The sequence below is a fragment of the Staurois parvus genome, unplaced genomic scaffold, assembly GCF_062004578.1.
Source record: "Staurois parvus isolate SC_StPar_1 unplaced genomic scaffold, SC_StPar_1.0 ptg000287l, whole genome shotgun sequence".
Lineage (NCBI taxonomy): Eukaryota > Metazoa > Chordata > Amphibia > Anura > Ranidae > Staurois > Staurois parvus.
The window spans coordinates 20494105-20512025 of NW_028318083.1; the positions used below are offsets into that span (position 1 = coordinate 20494105).

Below are 17921 nucleotides of genomic sequence, written 5' to 3' on the forward strand. Positions count from 1 at the left end.
TGTGTCTTTTGGGGATAGTAGACAAACTCCAAGTCTCTTCACATTCAAATCAATTTCTACAAATTCTCTCTGTGCCAAAACAAATACTGTTTTCACTATGTGAACGGAAGAGTTTGATTAACTCAGTTCTGTCATTATTTCAACTAACACTGAACTTTGGAAACAACCATGAATACTGTGTACAGTTTTGTCTTATTAGTATTTAGAGGCAATAAGAAGTATTCTTTTTTTTTTCTCAGTTTTCTTGTATTGCATATTACAAAAACAATAAATAAAAATAATCAACATCCATGCATCTAGAGGTCAGTGAGTGTTCTATTTTTTTATTTTGTTTTTTAACTATTTTGCTTGAAAAACAATTGTTTATTTTGAGACTGTCTTCTTTTAAGAGAATGTTTTATTTTTATTTGTTTAGAGTATTATTTTGAGAAACATTTAGGTTTGAATCAAAGTTTCCCATAAAACACCTGTTTAGGATTTTGAGGGGCAGCCTTCAGACACTGTGTTTTGGTCTTTCAGCAGGTGGATAGCGAGGTGGTGATGCTGTCTGCTCACTGGGAAAAGAAAAGAAGTGGTCTGATGGAGCTTCAGGAGCAGCTACAACATATTCCTGTACTTCTGGGTGATCTACAGTCTGTGACTGCCAAACTTGGTGAGTTTAATTGAATCAGGCCTATAAGTATTACAGTTTTAGTGTTTGGTATTTAGAAGATGACTGCAAGTATGTCATGTAAACTTGTTGGTAGAACTAAAGGTAATATTGCATGTGAGAATGTTAAATTAGCCATTTGTGAACTTGGCTTGATGACATTGTAGCTAAGAAGATGGGATAAATAGATTCTACTGTAGGCATTAAACTGTGTAAAACCTTGTGCAGTGAAACTGGATTCATGCATGAGGGCTTATGATATATGCATTCAGAAGTACCACATGTCTTAAGTATTCTCATTGTCACCCAGCATTCAGGAATGAGGTTAAGACCTCTGTAAGGTTTTTTTCTGCTGTTTGTGTCCAGCCAAGGGAGATTTCCCTTGTATTGCCTGTTGAGAAACAATCTTAGACAGTATTGTAGTATAGATGTCCTAATTGAAGATTTCCCCCATATTTCTTAAGAAAATGACAGCTCAAGGGTTTTGTATTTTTCATAACTTTCTGTGCTGAGGTAATGTTACCAGAAACCTATAGTGAGGATGAATCTCCCAAATGGGGACACCAAAATTAATATCAAGCTGACATGGGTTCTAATCCTTCCACATTTTATCAAAAGCTAAAAAAAAAATTGTGATTTTTAAATACACTTTACATTTCCAAAATGATTCAGAGAAATTCCAAACCTCAGAGGCATCTGATTTGATTTAATAGCTTTATGCAGACTGACTTATGTCTTTATATAGTGTCAATAAATTATGCAATATTCAAATGAGCTGTACAATGTATGTTCAGAAAGTTTGTGTATGGATACTGCAAGGGGACATGCTCAACTGATATTGGCAGTGGTAAACTGTGCATGAGACAGGGACACCCAGTAACAGCTCAATCAGGTTTGTCCTTAATTCTTTTCAGCAAGGCAGCAAACAAACACACTTTCAATGAGTTCCCCAGTACTAACATGCAGCAGTTGTATCTTGTTTAGTGTTCTGTCATTGCTCAGCCTTTTTACCCAGCAGCAGGCTCCTACAGAGAGATCTGAGCATCAGTTAGTTCATATATTTTAAGACCTGTGGAGAGCTGAGACTAATGTTGAGGTCTGGCTACGAAGTTAAATGTGGACCAAGGAATGGAGGCTTCATCCCACCCAATAATCTACAAAGCATCCAGGCAGCAGGACCCAGAGCATATATGGATTATGAGTAAAAAAAATAATTTGTTTCCTCCGAATCAGCCCTAAACCCTGAAGCCTCTCACTATCTGTATTGAGAAACTCAGATGACACATCCTCCAAAATCCTGCCCAGCAGTGCCTCCCCTAACTTTTCTTTGTGCTCATATCTGTGGGCAGGAGCACATTTTCAACCAACATTCAGCATAGCCGTCCATCAGCATTCCCTTGCTGGATCCCTGTCTGTGTTCTACAATAGGTTAAAGTCTTGTAGAGCCAGAAGCCATCTTGTGACCATTGCATTGTTTACTGAGTCATCCACAGTAGTGAGGAATGGTCTGTAATCAGTTGGAACCATCTGCACATAAGGTGATAACTCAATGACTCACCAGGGAAGTAAAATCTTTACTAAATTAGGTTATCTTAAGTTAGGCATAAACCTCTGATACAAACCTGCAATCCCTAGAAAGGCCCTAACTTGTTTTTTGACACTTTAATTGCTTCAGTCAAATACCAGCCAAATACCAGGCTTCTTCTATAGATATCGTGCATTTTTTTTTGGATTGGCAGTTATCCTGGGTTTACAAATGGAATCTAGAACTGCCTAGACTTTCTGTAGTTTGCAATCTCTGTCAAGGATAAAATGACAAAATCCTCTAGATATGCTGAAGCATATGCTTTGCTAAACAATGCATTCTAGGGCCCTAGGTAAGCTAAAGGGGATGATCACGTTCTGGTGCCTCAAAAAGACTTAGCCTTTGCTGTGTCATTGGGAGCTGCCAATATCTGTAGTAAGATCAAAGGTAATAATGTACCTGGGAGGACCCAACCTTTTTTTTTATCAACTTGCCCATCTAAGGCATAGCATAAGCATCAAATAAGGATATTTTGATTTTGTTTCCTGACGTTGTTGCCGAATCCCAGGCTGCCCTTCAGGTTATGGAGCAATACTATGGGGCCTGAATACTCGCCGCAGGATTCCTCTATAAAACCAAGGGCTAACATTTTCTGACTTTCTCCTGAAATGGTTTTTCTCTGAGCATCAGGTACCCAGTAAGGTCTAGATTCCTACATTAACTCACAATGCAATGGTAAATTATGTTAGTTTGTCCAGGTAATTCTGAACACATCTTACTATCTTTCTGCAAGAACACTCTCACCTCCTGAATTTGAGAGTAGCAGACAGAATCTCTGACATCTTAACCTCTGGTATACCTTTTGCTGGTAATACCTTATTCATTTTTATTTATTTATTACAAGTACTTATATAGCGCCGTCAATTTACACAGCTCTTTACATATATATTGTACATTGGCATCAGTCCCTAACCCTCATAGGGTGTACAATCTAAGGTTCCTAAATTATACACATACTAGGCTTAATCTAGACAGGATCCAGTTAACCTACCAGCATGTTTTTGGAGTGTGGGAGGAAACCGGAGCACCCGGAGGAAACCCATGCAGGCAGAGGGAGAACATGCAAACTCCAGGCAGGTGGTGCCGTGGTTGGGATTCGAACCAACAACCATAGTACTGCCAGGCGGAAGTGCTAACCATTAAGCCACTGTGCTGCCCACTTTAAGGTTAGCCTTCTGCTGAGAGAGCCTCCTGATCCTTCCAGGGTTTTACTAGGTGCCTTTCCACTTTGAAATAGATGTTTTACCGTAAGTGGGCCTCTTGCTCCTTTGTTTCCTGGGATATATCTAGTTGTCCCTAAGGACGTCTACCATACAAAAGTTCAAACAGGGGAAACCCTGTGGACAACTGTGGCATGTGCTTTACTGAAAACATTACGTATGCAAACAAGAAGTCAGTCTTTTTTTTCATGTCAACCAATTTTTAAAGAATATCTTTCAAGGTTCTTGCAAACCTTTTCTTCCAGCCTATCAGTATGGAGGTAGTACACAGAGGTGTATAGGTGAGTTATTTTTTAACAACAAACACAGCTCCTTGGCTATCTTTGACATTAAAGGGTTGCTCAGCTTGTCAAAAGGTCCTTAGGAATATCAGTATGGAGAAACATGTGGAACAGTTCCTTCAAACCAATTTTAGATCTTGTGTTTCTGAGAGAAATTGCTTCTGCATACCAGGTGGCAAGGCCAAGGTCCACCAGTATGTGCTGGTGCCCCAGGCAGACATCAACAGTGGCCCTGAACAGATTCATAGCAGCCCTCTCAAGAAGGGCCTCAGTTATAAGCAGGAGTACCATTGGACTTTGAATATGTGGTTGGGAGCGATAGATTGATCTTCAGGGCAATATTTTCAATACTCCTCAATCGCTTTGTAAATACTGGGCCAGAAATGGCACTGCTCATTCTTCTTTGTTTTTATACCCCTAAATAACCAAACAACATATGAGAATTACCAGATCCAGTGCCATTCCTATGTGACACCTGCTCCACAACTTGCTCCCATTTCTACTTTGCATGATACAGGAAATATTGGTATTTTGCAAAATAGGACTATGCCAGGCTCACTTATGTTTCTGAGGTACCGAGTTTATCACCTTTACATATCTTCAACACACTTGCCAAATTTAAATAACAAAACTGTGTGGTCTTAAGATTTTTCCTAACCACTGTTATTTCTACCACTTTAGCAGTTTCCTCTGAATTCCCAACCATGCCAGCTAGTAAGAAGTTGTTGGGTACCTCTGACATAGGGGTGTCAACATCATCATTAGCATTTTGCCAATATTAGCTGTTTTACAAGCTTCTCCATTTTGTTCAACAGTAGGTGTCTGTCTCTTTAGGGCGATGCCAGCCTCTGAGGGGCAGACTCAGTTGGTATTGGCAGCAGTAAACCATGCTTGAAGCAGGGACACATGGGAATGGCCCTAGCAGGATTGTGCTGCATTTTTATTCAGCAAGGCAACATAGAAACAGTTTCAATGCAAGAATGCTTTGTACAGAAAATTCATAGCATAAAACATCTGCCCATCCTAGCGATTAGCTAAACTCAGGTCAGTTCCTGACTAACAGAGTGCCCCTAATTGGTACCTCAATGCAAACAGGCAGTTCTTGTACCTTTTTTTTAATGTTTTGTCAGCGATCTGCCTTTCACCCAGCAGTAGGCTCCCACAGCAGAGAAACAGTGGGTCAGTCAAACAGCAGAGACTAATAATGAGGTCTGGCTACTAGGTAAGATATGGACTTAAGAATGGTGGCTTTATACCCTTCCAACATTCTTCTATAGCCTCTGGGCTATCTAGAGAGTCCCAAAAAATGCAAATATGTGTAGCTGTTGGGTAAAGTAGGCCTGCCCTGCCACTACTTATATACACTATATTGTCAAACGTATCAGGACACCCCTCCAAATCATTGAATTCAGGTGTTCCAATCACCTCCATGGCCACAGGTGTATAAAATCAATCGCCTAGGCATGCAGACTGCTTCTACAATCATTTGTGAAAGAATGGGTCGCTCTCAGGAGCTCTGAATTCAAGCGTGGTACTGTGATAGGCCTGGGCAATAAGTCCATCCGTGAAATTTCCTTGCTACTAAATATTCCACAGTCAACTGTTAGTGGTATTATAACAAAGTGGCGGCAACTGGGAACAACAGAAACTCATCCACGAAGTGGTAGGCCACGTAAAATGACAGAGCGGAGTCAGCGCATGCTGATGCGCACAGTGCGCAGAAGTCGCCAACTGTCAATAGCTAAAGACCTCCAAACTTCGTGTGGCCTTCAGATTAGCACAACAACAGTCTGTAGAGAGCTTCATGGAATGGATTTCCATCGCCGGGCAACTGCATCCAAGCCTTACATCACCAAGTGCATTGCAAAGCGTCAGATGCACTGGTGTAAAGCACGCCGCCACTGGACTCTAGAGACGTGGAGACGTGTTCTCTGGAGTGATGAATCATGCTTCTCTGGCAATCTGATGGATGTGTCTGGGTTTGGCAGTTTCCAGGAGAACGGTCTTGCCTGACTGCATTTTGCCAAGTGTAAAGTTTGGTGGATGGCCGACTGTGGTGTGGGGTTGTTTTTCAGGGGTTGGGCTTGACCCCTTAAATCCAGTGAAGGGAACTCTTAACCACTTGAGCCCCAGAGGATTTACCCCCCTTAATGACCAGGCCTTTTTTTGCTGTTTGGCGCTGCACTAATTCAAATGATAATTGCGCAGTCATGCAATGCTGTACCCAATCGAAATTTACGTCCTTTTTTTCACACAAATAGAGCTTTCTTTTGGTGGTATTTGATCACCTGTGCGCTTTTTATTTTTGGCGCTATAAACAAAAAAACACGAAAATCTTGAAAAAAAAACAATTTTTTCTACTTTCAGCTATAAAAAATATATCGTAAACTCAAAGTTAGTCATAAATTTAAGCCAAAATGTATTCTGCTACATGTTTTTGGTAAAAAAGATCCCAATAAGTGTATATTGATTGCTTTGTGTGAACGTTATAGCGTCTACAAACTATGGTATAGATACTGTAATTTATGCCTTTTTTTGCTATACAGCGCTGCACTAATTCAAATGATAATTGCGCGGTCATGCAATGCTGTACCCAATCGAAATTTACGTCCTTTTTTTCACACAAATAGAGCTTTCTTTTGGTGGTATTTGATCACCTGTGCGCTTTTTATTTTTGGCGCTATAAACAAAAAAACACGAAAATCTTGAAAAAAAAACTATTTTTTCTACTTTCAGCTATAAAAAATATATCGTAAACTCAAAGTTAGTCATAAATTTCAGCCAAAATGTATTCTGCTACATGTTTTTGGTAAAAAAAATCCCAATAAGTGTATATTGATTGCTTTGTGTGAACGTTATAGCGTCTACAAACTATGGTATAGATACTGTAATTTATGCCTTTTTTTGCTATACAGCGCTGCACTAATTCAAATGATAATTGCGCGGTCATGCAATGCTGTACCCAATCGAAATTTACGTCCTTTTTTTCACACAAATAGAGCTTTCTTTTGGTGGTATTTGATCACCTGTGCGCTTTTTATTTTTGGCGCTATAAACAAAAAAACACGAAAATCTTGAAAAAAAAACAATTTTTTCTACTTTCAGCTATAAAAAATATATCGTAAACTCAAAGTTAGTCATAAATTTAAGCCAAAATGTATTCTGCTACATGTTTTTGGTAAAAAAAAATCCCAATAAGTGTATATTGATTGCTTTGTGTGAACGTTATAGCGTCTACAAACTATGGTATAGATAATTTGAAATTTACACAGCTTTTACTTTCTGACCGCCCATCACATCTCTTGAGGTGCTAAAATACCAGGATAGAACAAACACCCCCAAATGACCCCTTTTTGGAAAGCAGACACCCTAAGCTATCTGCTGAGAGACATATTGTGTCCATGGAAGATTTATTTTTTTTCCACAAGTTTCTGGAAAATGACAAAAACTTTTTTTTTGTTTTTTTTTTTACACAAAATTGTCATTTAAATGATTTATTTCTTGCACAAGCCATGGGTATATGTGGAATTATACCCCAAAATACATTCTGCTACTTCTACCGAGTATGAGGATACCACACGTGTGACACTTTTTGGGAGCCTAGCCACATACAGGAGCCTGAAATCCAATGAGCACTTTGAAAGCCTGAAGGTGCGTAACTTCTTCATTTCACTTCCCCACTACCTATCACAGTTTTGGAGGCCCTGACATGCCAGGATAGCACCAAACCCCCCCAAATGACCCCTTTTTGGAAAGTAGACACTCCAAGGAATTTAAAAAAAGGCATGGTAAGTATTTTGCAGATCTAATTTTTTCTCACAAGGTTTTGAAATATAAAAAAGAAAAGAAAAAATATATTTTTATTTTCTTTCTTCATTTTCCAAAAACTTGTGGTAAAAAAATAAATTCTTCTATTGATTCAACATGCCTCTCAGCAAATAGTTTGGGGTGTCTACTTTCCAAAAAGGGGTCATTTTGAGGGGTGGGGGCATTTTATGCCCAGCATTAGAGGTTTATGCCACACATCACTCACTCTTCTAACCACCTGAAGACCAAGCCTTTTCTGACACTTTTTGTTCACATTAAAAAAATCTGTATTTTTGCTAGGAAATTAAAGTGAACCCCCAAACATTATATATTTTCTTAGAGCAGACACCCTAGTAAATAAAATGGTGGGTGGTGCAATTTTTTATCTCACATATTACTTACGCAGCGATTTTTCAAACGCAATTTTTTTGAAAAATATACACTTTTTTAATTTTAATGCACAAAAACACAATATATTGGCCAATTATTTGGTATGATATAAAAGATGATGCTATGCTGAGTAAATAGATACCAAACATGACATGCTTTAAAATTACGCATCCCCTGTGCAATGGCGACAAACTGCATACATTTTTAATATCTATAGGCAACGCTTTAAAAGCCTTTACAAGCTACCATTTTAGATTTACAGAGGAGGTCTAGAGCTATAATTACTGCCCTTGTTCTGACGTTCGTGGCGATACCTCACATGCATGGTGCAATCGCTGTTTCCATACTGGGAAAGGGTCAACGCTCACGACCGCAGGTGTGCGCGTGCGCGGATGGGCGAGGGTCCTTTTTTTTTTTTTTTTTTTTCTTTTTTTCTGATTTATTTAATTATTTTTATACTGTCCCTTTAATTTATTTTTTTTTTAATCACTTTTAATGCTATCTCAGGGAGGGGGAGGGGGGGGGGCCATTTTCTCCCGCTGCTTGTAAAGGCAATTCTGCAGCTAATTAACCACTAGGAATGCTTTTACATGAAAGCCCATTGCCGGCTGAAAAAAATAAAACCAGGATGATGCCTGCAGCTGCAGGCATCACCCTGGTATAACCATTCAAAGTCCAGTGATGTACCAATACGTCACTGGTCCTTGTTGGGTGTATATGCTATGTTCTTTTTTTCTTTATGCAGCCTGTGGGCTGAATGAAAAAAAAGAGGAGAAATCTCTGCCAGAAAAAGTGTGTGGTATGCCCACCATTAGAAACCTCCCTCAATCCACCCACTTCTAATGGTGGGCACATATGAAATGTGCCAACAAATATAAAATATATATGCCGAAGCATGGGGGCCATCCACCCACTGGCCACCCCAGGCCCCCATGCTTTGGCATATATTCTCTTTTTTTTAACTGCGGATGAAAAATCTCATCCGACAGCACTGCACACACCTACTTATGTCTATTCTGAAAGCAAGACCCTGTTGCTGTCAGAATAAACAGGTCAGTGCTGCAGTTTGACGTTCCTGCAAAGAAATCAACAATGGTTAACAATAAAACATAAACTCAATAAAACAACTTTATAAGGAAAAGTGTGTGGTGGTATGCCCACCATTAGAAACCTCCCTCAATCCACCCACTTCTAATGGTGGGCACACATGAAATGTGCCAACAAATATAAAATATATATGCCGAAGCATAGGGGCCATCCACCCACTGGCCACCCCAGGCCCCCATGCTTTGGCATATATTCTCTTTTTTTTAACTGCGGATGAAAAATCTCATCCAACAGCACTGCACACACCTATTTATGTCTATTCTGAAAGCAAGACCCTGTTGCTGTCAGAATAAACAGGTCAGTGCTGCAGTTTGACGTTCTTGCAAAGAAATCAACAATGGTTAACAATAAAACATAAACTCAATAAAACAACTTTATAAGGAAAAGTGTGTGGTGGTATGCCCACCATTAGAAACCTCCCTCAATCCACCCACTTCTAATGGTGGGCACATATGAAATGTGCCAACAAATATAAAATATATATGCCGAAGCATAGGGGCCATCCACCCACTGGCCACCCCAGGCCCCCATGCTTTGGCATATATTCTCTTTTTTTTTAATTGCGGATGAAAAATCTCATCCGACAGCACTGCACACACCTACTTATGTCTATTCTGAAAGCAAGACCCTGTTGCTGTCAGAATAAACAGGTCAGTGCTGCAGTTTGACGTTCCTGCAAAAAAATCAACAATGGTTAACAATAAAACAAACTCAATAAAACAACTTTATAAGGAAAAGTGTGTGGTGGTATGCCCACCATTAGAAACCTCCCTCAATCCACCCACTTCTAATGGTGGGCACACATGAAATGTGCCAACAAATATAAAATATATATGCCGAAGCATAGGGGCCATCCACCCACTGGCCACCCCAGGCCCCCATGCTTTGGCATATATTCTGTTTTTTATAACTGCGGATGAAAAATCTCATCCAACAGCGCTGCCCACGCTGACTTATGTCTATTCTGAGAGCAAGTTCCTGTTGCTGTCAGAATAAACAGGTCAGCGCTGCAGCTGAAAGCATTCCTGCAAACAGAAATGGTTAACAATAAAACAACAATAAACCAGTGAAAGTCGAACAATCACAAAAATGACAACAACAAAAAAAACTATAACTATTTTTGGTTTTTACATTTTTTTATTTTTTTGGGGGGTATTTGTACTTTTATTTATTTTTTTTATTTTTTTAACTTTTTTTTTCCAAACTTCAAACATTTAAACAGCTGGTAGGGTCTCTCCAAATGCGATAGCCAGTTTCCTGACTACCTAACATCTTTTGAGACCCTGTGTAAATGTGCCCTGATCTGTGCCGTGCTGTACCCTATACTAATAGTTCACTAGTGTATGGTAGAGGCGGAAGCAGGGCTTGATGCAGAGGCCAGGTTGGCCAGGACAGGAGGGACAACAATAGCGGCTGTCACGCCTAATTCCACGTTTGCTGCAGACACGACATCTTTTTTGGGGTCTTCTTTGGGTTGGGGTACCAGGAATGGTATCGAGAAAATGTCTCTCATGCAGACGGCTAACTGCATCTGGGAGAGGGATTTGGGGCGCAGCACCTTCTGGATACAAAAGGGCCCTGATGTTCTCTAACTGGAAATTTAGGTATGATCCACTATGTCCAGTTGCTTTATAGAGAACAAAAGCATTATATAGAGCCAATTGAAATAAATAAACTGACACTTTTATGTACCAGCGTTTGGATTTTCGGGAAACTAAATACGGCTGCATCATCTGGTCATTGAAGTCCACCCCTCCCATGTTAAGGTTATAATCGTGGACACAGAGGGGCTTCTCAACAACACCAGCTGCCGTGGTAATTTGGACGATCGTATCTGCGTGAATGGAAGACAGGAGGTAAACATCCCGTTTGTCCTTCCACTTCACTGCGAGCAATTCTTCATTTCTCAAGCAGGCTTTTCCCCCCTTTTTAAGACGGGTATTTACAAGCCGTTGGGGGAAGCCTCGGCGATTAGATCGCACAGTGCCACATGTGCAAATTCCCAAATTGAACAAATGTCTAAATAGTGGCACGCTTGAATAAAAATTGTCCACGTATAAGTGGTACCCCATATGGCAATAGGATGACGCCAAGTCCCAAACTATCTTGCCACTGCTCCCCATGTAGTCTGGGCATCCGGGGGGCTCCAAGTAACTATCTTTTGCCTCGTAAATCCGAAACTTACATGTATAGCCTGTTGCCCTCTCACAGGTCTTATACATCTTGATCCCATATCTGGCACGCTTGCTGGGGAGATATTGTTTGATTACAAGGCGGCCAGAATATTGAATGAGGGACTCATCGATGCAGATGTTTTTCTGGGGAGTATACACATCTGCAAATTTTTGGTTAAAGTGATTTACAAGGGGCCGAATTTTGTGGAGCCGGTCAAATTCAGGGTCACCCCGAGGACGACTGAGTGAGTTGTCGTAGAAGTGCATAAAACGCATTATACTCTCATATCTATGCCTGGCCATGGCAACAGAGAACACGGGCATGTGAACAAGAGGGTCGGTGGACCAATACAACCGCAATTGATTTTTATCATTAATGCCCATGTTGAGGGTTAGGCCCAAAAAAACTTTAAATTCGGAAACCGTAATGGGTTTCCATGCGAATGGTCTGGCAAGGTTTGAATTTGGGTTGGCGGCGATAAATTGGCGTGCATATAAATTGCTTTGATCCACAATCAATGCATAAAGATCTTCTGTGAAAAACAGCTCAAAAAAATTAAGGGGAGTATTTAAATTTGCTGTTTCCACCTGAATTCCGGGTTGGGCAGTGAATGGGGGAAGTACGGGTGCTGCAGAATTTGTGGGCTGCCAATCGGGATTTGCAAGCACATCCGGAAGGACACTAGGGGCTCTACGGGCCTGTCTGCGAATTCTTGGTGGCCGCGGGACACTACTTGTGCTCGCCACCGCACCAGCTTGTACTGCACTTATGGGACTCGCCACGTCACCAAGTGATACTGCAGTGCTGGTATGCCTACGACCAGGACGTACTAGGCCGCTGGTGCTCGCCAGTTCACCAAAAGATACTGCGGCACTAGTACTGGCACTCTGCTGCATATGAGAGTCATCATGCATTTGTACCACCTCAGCAACCTGTGAATGGGATCGGGTACGCCTGACCTTAGCAGGGACCACTTCCTCGTCGTCTGAGCTGCTGTCTATAGGTTCGTATTCTGAGCCTGGTTCTGCCAGTGAGTCTTCCCCTTCGCTCTCACTTGACATGCTCAGAATCCTATAGGCCTCTTCACTAGTGTACCTTTGCTTAGACATTTTGGCCACTAAATTTACAGGTACCTAGTGCGACTCACGGGAAAAAGAGCGCCTGGCTGTCAGGGACTGCTTGAACCGCTACAAAAAATTTACCTACAAGTGCTAACAGATATCAGGCCTGATTCTGTGAACACTGCGGTTTTGTGTGTAATATGTATCAAGTGACAGTTATCTACTGACACTGCACTTGCCGGGGGAGAAGGGGGGGCGTAGGGGCTAAACGCAGGTGCTGGCAGGTGTTGGGGCTGATCCCGCTAACACTGCGTTTTTGGGGATACTAAAGTAATGTGAATGCTGGTATAGCGCTGATCTGATCAAAGATATTGATCCAATCAGACACTATACTAGCAATGAAGGTTTAGCGTGCAAGTAAGCGTGTTCCTGGCAATCAAGGGGTCAAATGTGATTATTTGTGTACTAGCGGGCAAACTGGTGCTATCTGGGAGGGGCACTAAAACTATCGGAAGTCACCAGTACCAAGTCACCAGTACCAATACAGTGATCAGTAAAAATCTGTTCACTGTAATCAATGACACTGGTGACAGGGCAGTGAAGGGGTTAACTGGGGGGGGGGGCGATCAAGGGGTTAAATGGGATTACTGATGTACTGGCGGGTAAACTGGCGCTATCTGGGAGGGGCGCTAACACTATTGGAAGTCGCCAGCGACACTGATACAGTGATCAGTAAAAATTGGTTCACTGATCAGTGACACTGGTGACAGGGCAGTGAAGGGGTCAACTCAGGGGGGGGGGGGGGGCGATCAAGGGGTTAGACGGGACTACTGGTGTATTAGCGGGCAATCTGGCGCTATCTGGGAGGGGCGCTAACACTAACGGAAGTCGCCTGCGACACTGATACAGTGATCAGTAAAAATTAGTTCACTGATCAGTGACACTGGTGACAGGGCAGTGAAGGGGTCAACTCGGGGAGGGGGGGGGGGGGGCGATCAAGGGGTTAGACGGGACTACTGGTGTATTAGCAGGCAATCTGGCGCTATCTGGGAGGGGCGCTAACACTAACGGAAGTCGCCAGCGACACTGATACAGTGATCAGTAAAAATTGGTTCACTGATCAGTGACACTGGTGAGAGGGCAGTGAAGGGGTCAACTCAGGGGGGGGGGGGGGCGATCAAGGGGTTAGACGGGACTACTGGTGTATTAGTGGGCAATCTGGCGCTATCTGGGAGGGGCGCTAACACTATCGGAAGTCGCCAGCGACACTGATACAGTGATCAGTAAAAATCGCTTCACTGATCAGTGACACTGGTGACAGGGCAGTTAAGGGGTTAACTGGGGGGGTGGGGGGGGGGAAATTAAGGGGTTAAATGGCTTTATTGGTGTACTGGGGGGCAAACTGGCGCTATCTGGGAGGGGCGCTAGCACTATTGGAAGTCGCCAGCGACACTGATACAGTGATCAATAAAAATCGCTTCACTGATCAGTGACACTGGTGACAGGGCAGTGAAGGGTTAACTGGGGGGGGGCAATCAGGGGGTTAAATGTGTCCTAGACTGTGTTCTAACTGTCAGTCTGCTGTTTTACTCACGTTTAAATGTCTCTTCTTCTCTGTCTGGAACGGAATGTGTCCAGGCAGAGAAGAATGACATCATATCCTGCCCTGTGTAAATATCAACACAGGACAGGATAGGACAGGGACCGATCATCCGATTTCAGCCAGAAATCACTGGCTGAAATCTAATGATTGATCCCTCCTGGATCGAATCGGATCACCCGCGGGTCGGCAGGAGCGCGCGCCCCCTGCCGGCGAAAGTGTCGGGAGCGCGGAACCCGTTTTTAAACGTGGTTTTGCGCTCCACTGCCGCCCTGCACACGTATATACACAGTGGCAGGGCGGCAAGCGGTTAAGGTCTCAGCATACCAAGACCTTTTGGATAATTTCATGCTCCCAACTTTGTGGAAACAGTTTGGGGATGGCCCCTTCCTAGTTCCAACATGACTGCGTACCAGTGCACAAAGCAAGGTCTATAAAGATATGGATGAGTGAGCTTGGGATGAAGGAACTTGACTGGCCTGCACAGAGTCCTGACCTCAACCCAATAGAACCCCTTTGGGATGAATTCGAGTGGAGACTGCAAGCCAGGGCTTCTTGTTCAACATCAGTGCCTGACCTCACGAATGCGCTTCTGGAAGAATGGTCAAACATTCCCATAGACACACTCCTAAACCTTGTGGACGGCCTTCCTGGAAGAGTTGAAGCTGTTATAGCTGCAAAGGGTGGGCCAACTGAATATTGAACCCTACGGACTAAGACTGTGATGCCATTAAAGTTCATGTGCGTGTAAAGGCAGGCATCCCAATACATTTGGCAATATAGTGTGTGTTACGAGGTCAGTAAGAGGGTTAAAATTTTGAATAAACAAAGTTTTTATTCTCCACATTAGTCATAAACCCCAGAGTCCCTCACCAAGTGTAGGAAACATGGATGTAAGAAACCTAGGTGACCTTCTCGAATCTCCAAGCATGTAAACAGTGGTTTTCTCATGTTCTGCTCCATCAGCTGTTTGAAAAGCACTACACCTTTCACCAAAGTCAGCCCCTTGATGAGTCAGTGGTTTTTGTTCAACCAACTGATTTGAATGAAAAAAATGAACTCAGTTACCCCATCCACACATTCGATGTTGGTGGGGAAATCCTCCCTGCTGAGCTATTGTACTCTGACAGTGAGGAGACTTCCCCACTGCTAGAATACACTGCTCAGCATTGCAGGCTATAGCCTGCAGCACTGATCGAGCAGGGAAAAATACAAAAAAGGCAGTTGTACAAAATTTGATCCGTAGATCAATTTCTGTACAACCACAGTGCTTATACATGGTTCAAAATTCAGCCAGACCCTGCTAAACCCATGGATTTTTGATCTATGTATGGCCAACTTAATCAAAATAAACTATGCTTCTACTGATTAGATATTAGCAAGGGTGTCCTCTGTACCCCTCTCTATCTGTATGTCAAAGTCCAGGACCCCATCCTGCAGCGCACATAAACAAAGGAGTGGAATACTGGTGACAGCAGTGCCCTTATATGGGCATATATCTACTGTATATAACGGAGTTCATATTTCTTTCTGATGTCTCCATTCATTCCTTCATGCATTGACATGCACCACTGCCTTGCGGAAATGGGTGACATATGACTTTTATGAATACTGGAAAAAAAACGCTTTTCTTTTTTTTTTCTTTAATCAAAAGACAGTTTTATTTCATGGTGCCCTATCAATAAGTTATTTCAGCTGAAGATGGATTAAATAATTAATATCTTTAAAGGCAATAGTTGATGTATGCACTTTCTCAAAACCTGTATTTGCTTTTTTCTTTTCTCCTCTGACATATCATCATATTAGAAGAACCATCTCTCTTGTTCACCTCTGCCTGGAAGTGTGTCTGTGATGTGGCTCTGCAATGTATAGTAATCCAGCCTAGGAGGAATCACGGCACAGTATGACGCTCTGCTCAGTAGCTGTCTACGAAATGAGCGTAGTTATCAAGTTGTTTTATAGACTGAATACTGAGTGAATGTGGCACAGCAGGTGGTTTTTCCTAACATGTTCTTAGTGCCCAAGGTGCAATATATAAAATAAATCCCAAGCATTGCTTCCTTTTTGTATTTATCCCACTTCCAGTTATTAAATGGAAAACTATGAGAAAGCTTTTTCATCGGGCAGCAGAGATTTTCCTAATCCCAAATAGCACAGGGCTGTCATTTCTCAGGATGTTCTTTCCTAACATGGACTTTAGACTTCTATGAATTGCTGTTGTTAGCTAAAATTACACACTGCTCATCTATAAGCTCAGCTGCTGAGAGATAAACAGTTGAAGTTTCTCCTCTCCCTGCGGCTGCTCTTGTGCTGAAGACAACACTGAAGCATTTGTATTAATCTGGCACTGTCTACATCAACACATCGATCTAAGAGAATCAGTCTTCTTGTGTACCAGCCGTACCAGCTTCCATACTTCATACAGTATTTTGTTTTTTAATCCCCAAGGATTAATCCTTCCAATGTCTAAACTGTTTAATGCTGTAATAGAGCAGCTTATGTTTGTTGGAATCAATGTTTGAGTTTGCCTCACAATTTAAAATTACATCTCATTTATAGCAGAATTGGTGACTTGCTTTTTGAAGCTCATTGTGTTTGTTGCAACCTTTACTAAAGGTTCATGTACACTTCTGTTTATAGCTCATTATAGGCAATGTATAATGGTTTGGGTCAGAGTTATTTATTTATTAACCATTTTTATACATATCTTATGATTTGCATGGCAAAAAAAATGGGAGGAGGAGTTAAACTCCACAGTTGAGATTTTACCGCCCCCTGTCTGCTTACCCTTTTAGTTACAGAGGCAGTGCTCATGGGTGTACACATTATACCCCCTATCGCTTTTTGCCAGGCACTACCAACCACTGAACACAACCCATTCATGTGAATGGGGTGCTCTGCAACCTCATGAAATACATGCAGTTGCAGTGCTCTAGTGTGGGATGCAAGGAATTAAAGCGGGGGGGTGAGCAGGCTATAAAATTCCTCCTCACTGCCTTGCAAATGCTCTCTGAAAAGCAATCCGAATGCAGATTGCTCTTCAGAGAGCTAAGCTAGTTTGAATTAGCCCTAATTCAAATGTCATCAGGCCCTTTATAAACATAGCAGGTGGAGGTGGGTCACTCCTCTGACTCGTTCAGGTGTATGTGTAATTTTCAGCGTGAGGGTAATTACCTTTGTAAACAGGCTTTTATTATTATTAAGAATAGTTAAGAAAAGCTTAGTAAATACTGTATGTGTAAATGTATATATTAAATAGTCATGTACAGTAATATCTCATATTTAGTTGACTAAAAACAAACAAAAGTTAAAGCGGTACTGAGCCCCCCCATCCACCCACATGTATTATTTTTCCCTGTTACCTGTATTACTGGGTTCTTTTCAAAGCACATACCCACACAGCAAATCCAAATTTGTAATGGTGTCATCTGCTGTTCAGGCACAATACAGCGGGTCCCGTGTCACCATTTTTTGGTACTCTTCAGCTTGCTGCCTATTCCAGACACATTGTGTGCCAATCTTGGAGCCCCCTGGGAGATGAGATATAAATATTCCAGGAGACTGCAAGACCAGTGACACATTATTCTCTCTTAGGCAAGAATGGAGGCGGGGGGCAGGACCAAAAATAAAAAAAAATGAATAAAAAAAAAAAAGTATTTCTACTTGGGGAAGGGGGGTGTTAAAACTGAGTTAACTCCCTTTTGGGTGTAAAGTGGAACTTCCCTCTCTTAAACAAAATTGACTATTTTGACTCCTTATGCTGCTAGCATTAACAAATAGAGAGGAAAGTATATCATATTTACTTTTTTTTCTACATTTCTTCAGCTATTTCCTGCTTTCCATGCCTAGGCAAATGATGTCATACATCACAGGAATCTTCAGGAGGGGAAATGGGGAGGAGGGGTTTCTCAGCTAAGTACAAAGTCCTGCCTGCTTGCCTAAGCTCAAGGCACATAGATTCCAGGAAGTAAATGCTACATGAATCATCTGCACTTACTGAAGATGGCCATGGCCAGAAATGCTAGGGGGTGTTTTTCAAAGTGACT

The 17921-nt window shown here is 41.9% G+C and overlaps 1 protein-coding gene across 2 annotated transcripts in view; it reads left to right on the forward strand.

Moving 5' to 3' along the window:
* DTNBP1 (dystrobrevin binding protein 1) overlaps positions 1-17921 on the forward strand; it is a 179409-nt gene that overhangs the window by 25664 nt on the left and 135824 nt on the right. For both annotated transcript variants that reach the window (XM_089682294.1, XM_089682293.1), the window contains exon 5: positions 520-652. In XM_089682294.1, coding sequence (XP_089538420.1) covers positions 520-652 — 133 coding nt within the window. The remainder of the gene's footprint in view (positions 1-519; positions 653-17921) is intronic.